The sequence below is a fragment of the Schistocerca nitens genome, chromosome 12, assembly GCF_023898315.1.
Source record: "Schistocerca nitens isolate TAMUIC-IGC-003100 chromosome 12, iqSchNite1.1, whole genome shotgun sequence".
Taxonomy (NCBI): domain Eukaryota; kingdom Metazoa; phylum Arthropoda; class Insecta; order Orthoptera; family Acrididae; genus Schistocerca; species Schistocerca nitens.
In genome coordinates this window covers 146,929,797-146,942,223 of record NC_064625.1, presented here as the reverse complement: position 1 = coordinate 146,942,223, position 12,427 = coordinate 146,929,797, and the positions used below count along the sequence as shown (strand labels likewise).

General features: G+C 46.3%; 1 protein-coding gene across 1 annotated transcript in view; it reads left to right on the top strand.

Moving 5' to 3' along the window:
- LOC126214974 (sterile alpha motif domain-containing protein 1-like) overlaps nt 1–12,427 on the top strand; it is a 74,579-nt gene that overhangs the window by 50,554 nt on the left and 11,598 nt on the right. The window contains exon 3 of the mRNA XM_049941607.1: nt 5,147–5,329. Coding sequence (XP_049797564.1) covers nt 5,147–5,329 — 183 coding nt within the window. The remainder of the gene's footprint in view (nt 1–5,146; nt 5,330–12,427) is intronic.

The window sequence follows — 12,427 nt, the reverse complement described above, 5'->3', positions numbered from 1 at the left end:
CGTAGGATCCTACGCAGTGCCGTAGGGGACCGCACCGCCACTTCCCAGCAAATTAGGGACACTGTTGCTCCTGGGGTATCGGCGAGGACCATTCGCAACCGTCTCCATGAAGCTGGGCTACAGTCCCGCACACCGTTAGGCCGTCTTCCGCTCACTCCCCAACATCGTGCAGCCCGCCTCCAGTGGTGTCGCGACAGGCGTGAATGGAGGGACGAATGGAGACGTGTCGTCTTCAGCGATGAGAGTCGCTTCTGCCTTGGTGCCAATGATGGTCGTATGCGTGTTTGGCGCCGTGCAGGTGAGCGCCACAATCAAGACTGCATACGACCGAGGCACACAGGGCCAACACCCGGCATCATGGTGTGGGGAGCGATCTCCTACACTGGCCGTACACCACTGGTGATCGTCGAGATGACACTGAATAGTGCACGGTACATCCAAACCGTCATCGAACCCATCGTTCTACCATTCCTAGACCGGCAGGGGAACTTGCTGTTGCAACAGGACAATGCACGTCCGCATGTATCCCGTGCCACCCAACGTGCTCTAGAAGGTGTAAGTCAACTACCCTGGCCAGCAAGATCTCCGGATCTGTCCCCCATTGAGCATGTTTGGGACTGGATGAAGCGTCGTCTCACGCGGTCTGCACGTCCAGCACGAACGCTGGTCCAACTGAGGCGCCAGGTGGAAATGGCATGGCAAGCCGTTCCACAGGACTACATCCAGCATCTCTACGATCGTCTCCATGGGAGAATAGCAGCCTGCATTGCTGCGAAAGGTGGATATACACTGTACTAGTGCCGACATTGTGCATGCTCTGTTGCCTGTGTCTATGTGCCTGTGGTTCTGTCAGTGTGATCATGTGATGTATCTGACCCCAGGAATGTGTCAATAAAGTTTCCCCTTCCTGGGACAATGAATTCACGGTGTTCTTATTTCAATTTCCAGGAGTGTAGTTTTGAAGTTTCTGTTGAGATTGTGTCTTCAGTTTCTGTGCTGTTGAGGCTTCTTAGAAGTTCGTAAATTATGTGCACTTTAAACTTCTCTAAATATTGCTCATGCTTTATTTCCTTTTGCTTATTAAGATTTTTGTCTGGAAATTCGTCTCGGTGAATATAAATTTCGAGTTCATCCAGAATATTGTCTATGGATCGTTTGGGTACGCGATGTAAATTTTTCATTGCAGTTTTTATTTCTTCTACTTTGTGTTTATGGTCGGATAAATTTGTGTAAAATGTGGACCGATTTCAAAAGAATAGAAGATAAAGCTGACACTGAGGACAGGGAAAATTTTAGACACCTCCAGCAAGTGGCAAAACAGGATGTATCTTTACATGTTGCATAATGGACAGAAACTGGTTGTCGCATCCATAAATATGCGGATGTGTATGTGTATATGTATGTACGTTCCACGTCTCATCCTAAACCACAGGGCTGATTCCAACCAATCTTGGTTCACACATCCATCACTGCCAGACAAGAATCGCTCTGGGGATAAGAACCACCTACCAACCATAGTTCAGGAGACATGACGTCATAAACACCGCCGGTCGGTGTGACCGAGCGGTTCTAGGCCCTTCAGTCTGAAACCGCGCGACCGCTTTGCGCAGGTTCGAATTCTGCCTCGGGCATGGACGTGTGTGTTGTCCTTAGGTTAGTTAGGTTTAAGTAGTTCTAAGTTCTAGGGTACTTATGACCACAGATGTTGAGTCCCATAGTGCTCAGAGCCATTTGAGCCATTTTGCTACCCCGCACGGGTTTGGTTTGTTGCCTACAGTAAAGGATATAGACGTGAATTCCATAAATGTGACGCTTACATCGACGAACAGAAAGTAATGTAAACAAAAGGTTGCCAGAGGGCTGGAAACAACAGGTACCAAGAGGCATACCAATGACAAATAGGCCTACTCTTTAAAGAGGTACATCATATTTCTGGATGAGTCACCTGCAGCCAAAACTGAAGTCTGACCACGAGTCTCGTTCTAACTGGTGGATATTCTTTGGTTCAAATGGCTCTGAGCACTATGGGACTCAACATCTTAGGTCATAAGTCCCCTAGAACTTAGAACTACTTAAACCTAACTAACCTAAGGACATCACACACACCCATGCCCGAGGCAGGATTCGAACCTGCGACCGTAGCAGACCCGCGGTTCCGGACTGCAGCGCCAGAACCGCTAGACCACCGCGGCCGGCGGATATTCTTTGATATTTGTATTGCTCTTACCAGTTCTTGTACGAACTGCCTTTAAACGAAATACTGAGAATGGTATTCTAGGAATGATACGTATCCTGCGTGAGTTCAAGAGCTATAGTTTCGGCAACAGTTCGACTAGGTAAAAAAAAAAAAACAAAAAAAACGAAGCCACAAAGCAGGATTTCTCATTTCCTGGTAACGTTTTTGCTTCAGGGAAGCTCAGTTACCATAGCTCTATTTCGTCATTTAGCAGCCATAGAGTGCTTGGTGTAAATCAGTGGCTCTGAGCACTATGGGACTTAACATCTGAGGTCATCAGTCCCCTAGAACTTAGAACTACTTAAACCTTACTGAAATGAAATGTGTGGCTAAGGCCTCCCGTTGGGTAGACCGTTCGCCTCGTGCAGGTCTTTCGAGTTGACGCCACTTCGGCGACCTGCGCGTCGATGGGGATGAAATGATGATGATTAGGACGACACAACGCTCAGTCCCTGAGCGGAGAAAAATCTCCGACCCAGCCGGGAATCGAACCCGGGACCTTAGGATTGACATTCCGTCACGCTGACCACTCAGCTACCTAACTTAAGGACATCACGCACATCCATGGCCGAGGCAGGATTCGAACCTGCAACCGTAGCGGTCGCGCGGTTCCAGACTGTAGTGCCTAGAACCGCACGGCCACTCCGGCCGGCGGCAACGTGCAAGCTGGTGGTGACTCCATAATGGTGTGGGCTGCATTCATGCAGAATTCACTGGTACCTCTCCTCCAACTCAACCGATCGTTGACTGGAAATGGATATGTCCGGCTATTTGGTGACCATTTTCAACCATTCATGGATTCTGTGATGGAATTTTTGTGGATGACAGTGTGTCATGTTACTGGGGCACAACATTTTGCGATTGGTTTGGTGATCATTCTGGACAATTTCAGCGAATGATTAGGCTCCGCAGATGGCCCGACATGAAACCCATTGAACTTTTATGGCCGGCCACTGTGGCCGAGCAGTTCTAGGCGCTTCAGTCCGGAACCGCGCTGCTGCTAGGGTCGCAGGTTCGAATCCTTCCTCGGGCATGGATGTGGGGCGTCCTTAGGTTAGTTATGCTTAAGTAGTTTTAAGGGACTGGTGACCTCAGATGTTACATACCATAGTGCTCAGAGCCATTTGAACGTTTATGGGATATACTCAAGAGGATAGTTGGTGCACAAAATATTGGACCGGCAACACTTGCGCCATTATGGACGATGGGTTCCTTTCACAAGGGCACGGCCGACTTCCTTCCCCATCCTTCCCTAATCCAATGAGACCGATGACCTCGCTGTCTGGTCTCCTTCCCCAAACTAACCAACCAACCAACTACTTCATGATCGTAGATACGATCATACCCGGTCGTGAAGTTACTGTTACGACAAAACAATTTCCTAAAGGACCAGAAAGTTCTTAAGGGCGCAACAACAACTCTAACATCATACAAAAGGGAAATTCAATATTAAAGCTGATGCAAGAAGACGATAAAACAGTTTCTTTTTGTCAATGTAACACGCACATTGGACTGCTGATCTTGGTGTCTGCAATCTTAGCAAAATGCATAATTAAAATGAAAATAATACTGAGGAGATAATAGGAATGAGCACTGCTAAATGATTCAGTATTCCCAGAACAAATAGTTATTATAACCAAAGCATATATCGTACCTTAAGCTTAGTACTACAATGACGGTAGATTTTTATGTCCGCATCATGTCCATTGAGCGCTCTTTTATATAGCCATTGTCTTCTTTGAGTCGCTCGTGCGTCGTTACGGTAAGTTATAACACTTCTTTTTACACTTCTCTCAAACTTAGACAGAATACGTTTTTATACATTTAGTTGAAAATTAGATCAGACCGCCACAAATCTGCGTCCGTCTTACTTAAGAAAAACAGTACAAGTGTTTAGCGCTCAAGGCTTCATTTGTTCTCCAGCGAACAAAATCGTGAAGGATCGCATATCGATCCATATTCTTCTGTTTATATTGCCGCCAAAAGACGACGAATTACATTATTTTGGAAATTCCACCATCGCTATGCGACGCCTTATTATACATTAATCATTCTTCATAAACACGTATTTGCCTTCTGGCTGAAACTATTAACTATTTGCTGTTTTAATGAAGCCAAAAATAGCGAATATCACAAGCACTTGTCCAACACGATATTGGGAGATATCCCATGACTTTTGTGACGTTAAGTCTGTTACAGCAACTGTGACTCGAAATATTGCCGAGCTTGTGGCTGCACTTTGCGTGTACGGCAATGCTAAGGAGAAGAAAGAGAATTAAAGTGGGAAAGAATTTGGGGTGAACCAAAGTAAAAATTGCATCACAATTTGGGCTGAGATGAAAAGAAATAGGGTAGAATAACAGCAAAATGAACGAGGAGAAAGGGAGAGACGGGGCGAAAAAACGAGAGAGAGGGCAATAGAGATATGGAGGGAGAAAGAGGTGGGAAGATAAATGGAAAGTAAAAAAAAATTATAGTGAGATTAACGGGAATACTAAGCAGACAGATCGAAATTGAGAAGTAAAGAGAGAGAAGAAGAAAGGGAAATTGAAAGTTATGGACAAGGAGTGAAATTGAAAGAAACAGGTGCGATGGACAGAAAAAGTAAGCGAGGGGCTGAAAGATTGGAAGGATTGAAATGGAAACTATAGTAATACAAGTTGGAAAATCAACAAGACATTTGTGTGACAGCGTGATTTCAGTAGCCTCTAGCTGCCTGCTACAGTCGTGCCCGCAGCCTGTTTTTGACGTCACACGGCAGCGCAGAGACGCTGTCTGAGCCACAACAGCAAGCGTGGCGTGTATATATATACAGCTACTAGCGCAGCCAAGCGCTACCTGCCGCGTCGGCTGGCATTCCGCGTGGCAGCGCCTTGTTATTATTATTGCTATTATCTCTGCCTGCTACAGCGGCTGCGGGCTGGCGGCTTCATAAAACACCCTCCGCCGCGCACTCACCTTACCCCGGCCCGCCCACATACAGCGGCGCCGCCTCCGCCCCCGCCGCGGCGGCAGGAAATTAGCCTGTTTGTCCCGCTGTCGTCTCCCGCTGTTGCACAAGGACGACATGGCCCCCCGCCCCCGCTGCCGCTGGCGCGCGCCCGCCTTCCTCCGCCTCCGGCCTCCGGCGCCTGCAGACACCTTGCCGCGACATTCCCTTTGCATTTCCGCCCACTCATCTCCGCCCGCACCGCAGCGCCTTGTACGGCTCTCTCTCTTGGAAGATGTACGTACCAGCAGTCCAAAGAAACCCTACAACCGAGTCAGTGTATTCTGTTACTCGTGCATCCTACCGACGTAGACAACTTATTAACATTAACTGGCCATTAAAAATTGCTACACCACGAAGATGACGTGCTACAGACGCTAAATTTAACCGACAGGAAGAGGATGCTGTGATATGCAAATGATTAGGTTTTCAGAGCATTCACACAAGGTTGGTGCCAGTGGCGACACCTACAACGTGCTAACATGAGGAAAGTTTCCAAACGATTTCTCATACACAAACAGCAGTTGACCGATGTTTTCTGGTCAAACGTCGTTGTGATGCCTCATGTACGGAGGAGAAATGCGTACCATCATGTTTCCGACTTTGATAAAGGTCGGATTGTAGCCTATCGCGATTGAGGTTTATCGTATCACGACATTACTGCTAGCGTTCGTCGAGATCCAATGACTGTTAGAAGAATATGGAATCTGTGGGTTCAGGAGGGTAATACGGAACGCCGTGCTGGATCCCAACGGCCTCGTATCACTATCAGTCGAGATGAGAGGCATCTTATCCGCATGGCTGTAACGGATCGTGCAGCCACGTCTCGAACCCTGAGTCAACAGATGGGGACGTTTGCAAGACAACAACCATCTGCACGAACAGTTCGACGATGTTTGCAGCAGTATGGATTATCAGCTCAGAGACCGTGGCTGCGGTTACCCTTGACGGTGCTTCAACAGACAGGAGCGCCTGCGATGGTGTACTCAACGACGAACCTGGGTGCACGAATGGCAAAAGTCATTTTTTCGGATGAATCCAGGTTCTGTTTACAGTATCATGATGGTCGCATCCGTGTTTGGCGACATCGCGGTGAACGCACATTGGAAGCGTGTTTTCGTCATCGCCATACTGGCGTATCACTCGGCGTGATAGTATGGTGAGCCATTGGTTACACGTCTCGGTCACCTCTTGTTCGCATTGACGGCACTTTGAACAGTGGACGTTACATTTCAGATGTGTTACGACCCGTGGCTCTACCCTTCAATCGATCCCTGCGAAACCCTACATTTCAGCAGGATAATTCACGACCGCATGTTGCAGGTCCTGTACGGGCCTTCCTGGATACAGAAAATGTTGGACTGCTGCCCTGGCCAGCACATTCTCCAGATCTCTCACCAATTGAAAGCGTCTGATCAATGGTGGCCAAGCAACTGGCCCGTCACAATACGCCAGTCTCTACTCTTGATGAACTGTGGTATCGTGTTGAAGCTGCATGGGCAGCTGTACCTGTACACGCCATCCAAGCTCTGTTTGAATGAATGCCCAGGCGTATCAAGGCCGTTATTACAGCCAGAGGTGGTTGTTCTGGGTACTGATTTCTAAGGATCTATGCACCCAAATTGCGTGATAATGTAATCATTTGTCAGTTATAGTATATCATATTTCTTCAATGAATACCCGTTTATCATCTGCATTTCTTCTTGGTGTAGCAATTTTAATGGCCAGCAGTGTACATGTCCTCGTGAAGCATCCGCGAGTGTTACATTAAAATGGAAATATTTTTGTTAGTAATACTCTGTCTCCATTCACAATATGTTTCAATCCTATACGTTTCGCAACCACACTAGAGTTTCAACGACTACATTACTGTTTTCTGGGCATTACCTCTACTTGAGTCGTCACCTATCAGTCTGGCAATATCACCAGTGGTTGCGTCTGTGAAAAGTTCTACGCGCGAAGGTTACAACTACCACCGTCATTCCTCACCGAAAGATCTAACAGAAAACTCGACAAAACTCTGGTCCCATGTAAAATCGCTTAGCGGCACAAACCGTCCCATCCAGTAATTTGTTGACCATTCTCCTGTGGCAGCTGAAGACATCAAAACGAAATCCGAAGTTTAAGAAATCGTTCACGCAAGAGAATCGTACAAACATACCGTCATTTGACCATCGGACAGACTCCCACATGGGCGTCATAGTAATAAAGATCCCTGGCGTGGACAAAAACTGCAAGATTTGAAAGCAAATTAGTCACCAGGTCGGGATGGAATCCCAATTCGGTTTTACTGTATGGGACTGTCCTCTTACCTACTTTGCATTTATCGAGAATCTCTCATCCAGCACAGCGATGGGAAAAAAGAGCAGGTGACTCTTGTGGATAAGAGTAGTAAAAGAACGATCCCGCAAAATTACCAACCAATATCCTTAACATTGTTTGCTGCAGAATCCTTGAACATATTCTCAGTTCACAGATAATAAATTTTCTTGAGAGCAAGCAGCTTATGTCTACGAATCAGGATTATTTTACAGTGCATTGCTCATGCGAAACTCAGCTGAGAACTATGGACGAAGACCAACAGGTATATTCGATATTTCTACATTCCTGGAAAGCGTTTGACACAGACAGAGCCCCATTGCAAGCTGTTAAACAAGGTACGAGCACATGGAATAGGCTCCCAGATATGTAACTGGCTCGAAGACTTCTTAAATAATAGAACCCAGTTTGCTGTGCTCGACAGTGAGTGTTCATCAGAGACTACGGTAACATCAGGAGTGCTCCAGGGAAGTGTGATAGAGCCGCTGTTGTTTCCTGTATACCTAAATGATTTGTCGGACAGAGTGGTCAGCAATCTGCTGTTTTTTGCTGATGATGCTTTGGTGTACGGGAAGGTGCCGTAGTTGAGTTAATGTAGGAGGATACAAGAAGAAAGAGACAAAGTCGGTGTGATGATTGGCAGCTAGCTCTAAATGTAGAAAGATTTTAATTACTGCGAATGAGTAGGTAAAACAAACTCGTAATGTCACGTCGTTTGAATATCTGGGCGAAACGTTAATAAGTAGAATCCGGTTCCAGTCCTCCCACCAAGGAAAAATCCTAAGCAGTACTGGGAATCGAATCCGGGTTCTCCCAGACGAGTCAGACACGCTGACCACTCAACTACAGAGGTGGGCTAGTTGCAGGTAATTAAGTCCCATTACTGAATATTTTTCGGCCTTTAACTGCGCTCGGAGGCTATTATCTGCAAGGGGGAGGTTGGCAGCGCCGCTCTCAACTACCTGCCGTTGCATCGCCAGCGTTCGGGGGTTCCCCTCCTGTAAAGTCGGTCCAATAACAGGAGCCGGGCACTTAATGTCTGGCGCCGGACCGCTACAAGGTGCGAATTAGCCCTGGAGCCGGCAACTGCCGGGTGGCGGTCTGGGGGCTAATCTTCCCTCTGCACCTCCCTCCCTCCCCCCCCCCCAACCCTTCAACCTGCGACCGACCGCAACCGCGCCGCGACGTCGGCAACAGCAGCTGTTCCAGCTCGCAGCCGCCGCTGTCTTCTCGCGAAATTAACTCGGCGCACAGCGTGTAAAGCACGGGGTAGTACAGTCTGTAGCATGAAACACGGCCCAGGCGATATTCACTTAGCACAGACGCGGGAATAACGCATGTTCTAGACTAAGGAACAGATGAAAATTGGCAGAAAAGTAAAAATACGGCAGTGAGGCCGAAGTACAGGGTTTTCCCGGAAGTCTTTTCCGAAAGTGCTTCTGACCAAAAAGCGATTCTGGTAGCTGAACTCCAAAGTTTTTGTTAACCAAGCCTTTTGCATTCTTGTGGAGAAGTTTCCGTAGCAACTTTCATTCTCTATCAAATACTTCTTTATATCTAACGGAGATGAACCATGAACCATGGACCTTGCCGTTGGTGGGGAGGCTTGCGTGCCTCAGCGATACAGATGGCCGTACCGTAGGTGCAACCACAACGGAGGGGTATCTGTTGAGAGGCCAGACAAACATGTGGTTCCTGAAGAGGGGCAGCAGCCTTTTCAGTAGTTGCAGGGGCAACAGTCTGGATGATTGACTGACCTGGCCTTGTAACACTAACCAAAACGGCCTTGCTGTGCTGGTACTGCGAACGGCTGAAAGCAAGGGGAAACTACAGTCGTAATTTTTCCCGGGGGCATGCAGCTTTACTGTATGATTAAATGATGATGGCGTCCTCTTTGGTAAAATATTCCGGAGGTAAAATAGTCCCCCATTCGGATCTCCGGGCGGGGACGTCGTTATCAGGAGAAAGAAAACTGGCGTCCTACGGATCGGAGTGTGGAATGTCAGATCCCTTAATCGGGCAGGTAGGTTAGAAAATTTAAAAAGGGAAATGGATAGGTTAAAGTTAGATATAGTGGGAATTAGTGAAGTTCGGTGGCAGGAGGAGCAAGACTTCTGGTCAGGTGAATACAGGGTTATAAATACAAAATCAAATAGGGGTAATGCAGGAGTAGGTTTAATAATGAATAAAAAAATAGGAGTGCGGGTTAGCTACTACAAACAGCATAGTGAACGCATTATTGTGGCCAAGATAGACACAAAGCCCATGCCTACTACAGTAGTACAAGTTTATATGCCAACTAGCTCTGCAGATGATGAAGAAATTGATGAAATGTATGACGAGATAAAAGAAATTATTCAGATAGTGAAGGGAGACGAAAATTTAATAGTCATGGGTGACTGGTATTCGTCAGTAGGAAAAGGGAGAGAAGGAAACATAGTAGGTGAATATGGATTGGGGGGAAGAAATGAAAGAGGAAGCCGCCTTATCGAATTTTGCACAGAGCATAACTTAATCATAGCTAACACTTGGTTCAAGAATCATAAAAGAAGGTTGTATACCTGGAAGAATCCTGGAGATACTAAAAGGTATCAGATAGATTATATAATGGTAAGACAGAGATTTAGGAACCAGGTTTTAAATTGTAAGACATTTCCAGGGGCAGATGTGGATTCTGACCACAATCTATTGGTTATGAACTGCAGATTGAAACTGAAGAAACTGCAAAAAGGTGGGAATTTAAGGAGATGGGACCTGGATAAACTGAAAGAACCTGAGGTTATAGAGAGTTTCAGAGAGAGCATAAGGGAACAGTTGACAGGAATGGGGGAAAGAAATACAGTAGAAGAAGAATGGGTAGCTCTGAGGGATGAAGTAGTGAAGGCAGCAGAGATACTGCCTACAGGAAAATTAAAGAGACCTTTGGAGACAAGAGAACCACTTGTATGAATATCAAGAGCTCAGATGGCAACCCAGTTCTAAGCAAAGAAGGGAAGGCAGAAAGGTGGAAGGAGTATATAGAGGGTTTATAAAAGGGCGATGTACTTGAGGACAATATTATGGAAATGGAAGAGGATGTAGATGAAGATGAAATGGGAGATAAGATACTGCGTGAAGAGTTTGACAGAGCACTGAAAGACCTAAGTCGAAACAAGGCCCCGGGAGTAGACAACATTCCATTAGAACTACTGATAGCCTTGGGAGAGCCAGTCATGACAAAACTCTACCATCTGGTGAGCAAGATGTATGAGACAGGCGAAGTACCCTCAGACTTCAAGAAGAATATAATAATTCCAATCCCAAAGAAAGCAGGTGTTGACAGATGTGAAAATTACCGAACTATCAGTTTAATAAGTCACAGCTGCAAAATACTAACGCAAATTCTTTACAGACGAAGGGAAAAACTGGTAGAAGCGGACCTCGGGGAAGATCAGTTTGGATTCCGTAGAAATGTTGGAACACGTGAGGCAATACTAACCTTACGACTTATCTTAGAGGAAAGATTAAGAAAAGGCAAACCTACGTTTCTAGCATTTGTAGACTTAGAGAAAGCTTTTGACAATGTTAACTGAAATACTCTGTTTCAAATTCTGAAGGTGGCAGGGGTAAAATACAAGGAGCGAAAGGCTATTTACAATTTGTATAGAAACCAGATGGCAGTTATAAGAGTCGAGGGGCATGAAAGGGAAGCAGTGGTTGGGAAAGGAGTGAGACAGGGTTGTAGCCTCTCCCCGATGTTATTCAATCTGGATATTGAGCAAGCAGTAAAGGAAACAAAAGAAAAATTCGGAGTGGGTATTAAAATCCATGGAGAAGAGATAAAAACTTTGAGGGTCGACGATGACATTGTAATTCTGTCAGAGACAGCAAAGGACTTGGAAGAGCAGTTGAACGGAATGGACAGTGTCTTGAAAGGAGGATATAAGATGAACATCAACAAAAGCATAACGAGGATAATGGAATGTAGTCAAATTAAATCGGGTGATGCTGAGGGAATTAGATTAGGAAATGAGACACTTAAAGTAGTAAAGGTCATTTTTGAAACACCCTGTATGTCTGCCTACTACCCATTACAACCCTCTTCAACAGTCAGCGGTCTCTGTCAGTCAACGCACGAGGTCGGCCTGTACGCTTTTGTGCTGTACGTGTCCCTTAACGTTTCCACTTCACTATCACATAGGAAACAGTGGACCTAGGGGTGTTTGCGAGTGTGGAAATCTCGCACAAATGTATGACACAAGTGACACCCAATCACCTGACCACATTCTGTCCGTGAGTTCCTCGGAGCGCCCCATTCTTCTCTCTCATGATGTCTAATGACTACTGAGGCTGATATGGAGTACCTGGAAGTAGGTGGCAGCACAATGCACCTAAGATGGAAAACGTATGTTTTGTGGGTGTCCGGATACTTTTGATCACATAGTGTACATTGAAAAAAAAATTGTTCCAATTTTAGCCATCAGGTGCAAATATGGGGCTGCGAATGAAAGTAAGATGTGTGGAAATGTTTCCATATGTAATGGATTAGGATCGGAAGGTGAGCAGAGAAGGCCAAACAAATGAGAAAGGCATAATATTGATGTCATTATTAACTGCCGCTTATACACTCCTGGAAATGGAAAAAAGAACACATTGACACTGGTGTGTCAGACCCACCATACTTGCTCCGGACACTGCGAGAGGGCTGTACAAGCAATGATCACACGCACGGCACAGCGGACACACCAGGAACCGCGGTGTTGGCCGTCGAATGGCGCTAGCTGCGCAGCTTTTGTGCACCGCCGCCGTCAGTGTCAGCCAGTTTGCCGTGGCATACGGAGCTCAATGGCAGTCTTTAACACTGGTAGCATGCTGCGACAGCGTGGACGTGAACCGTATGTGCA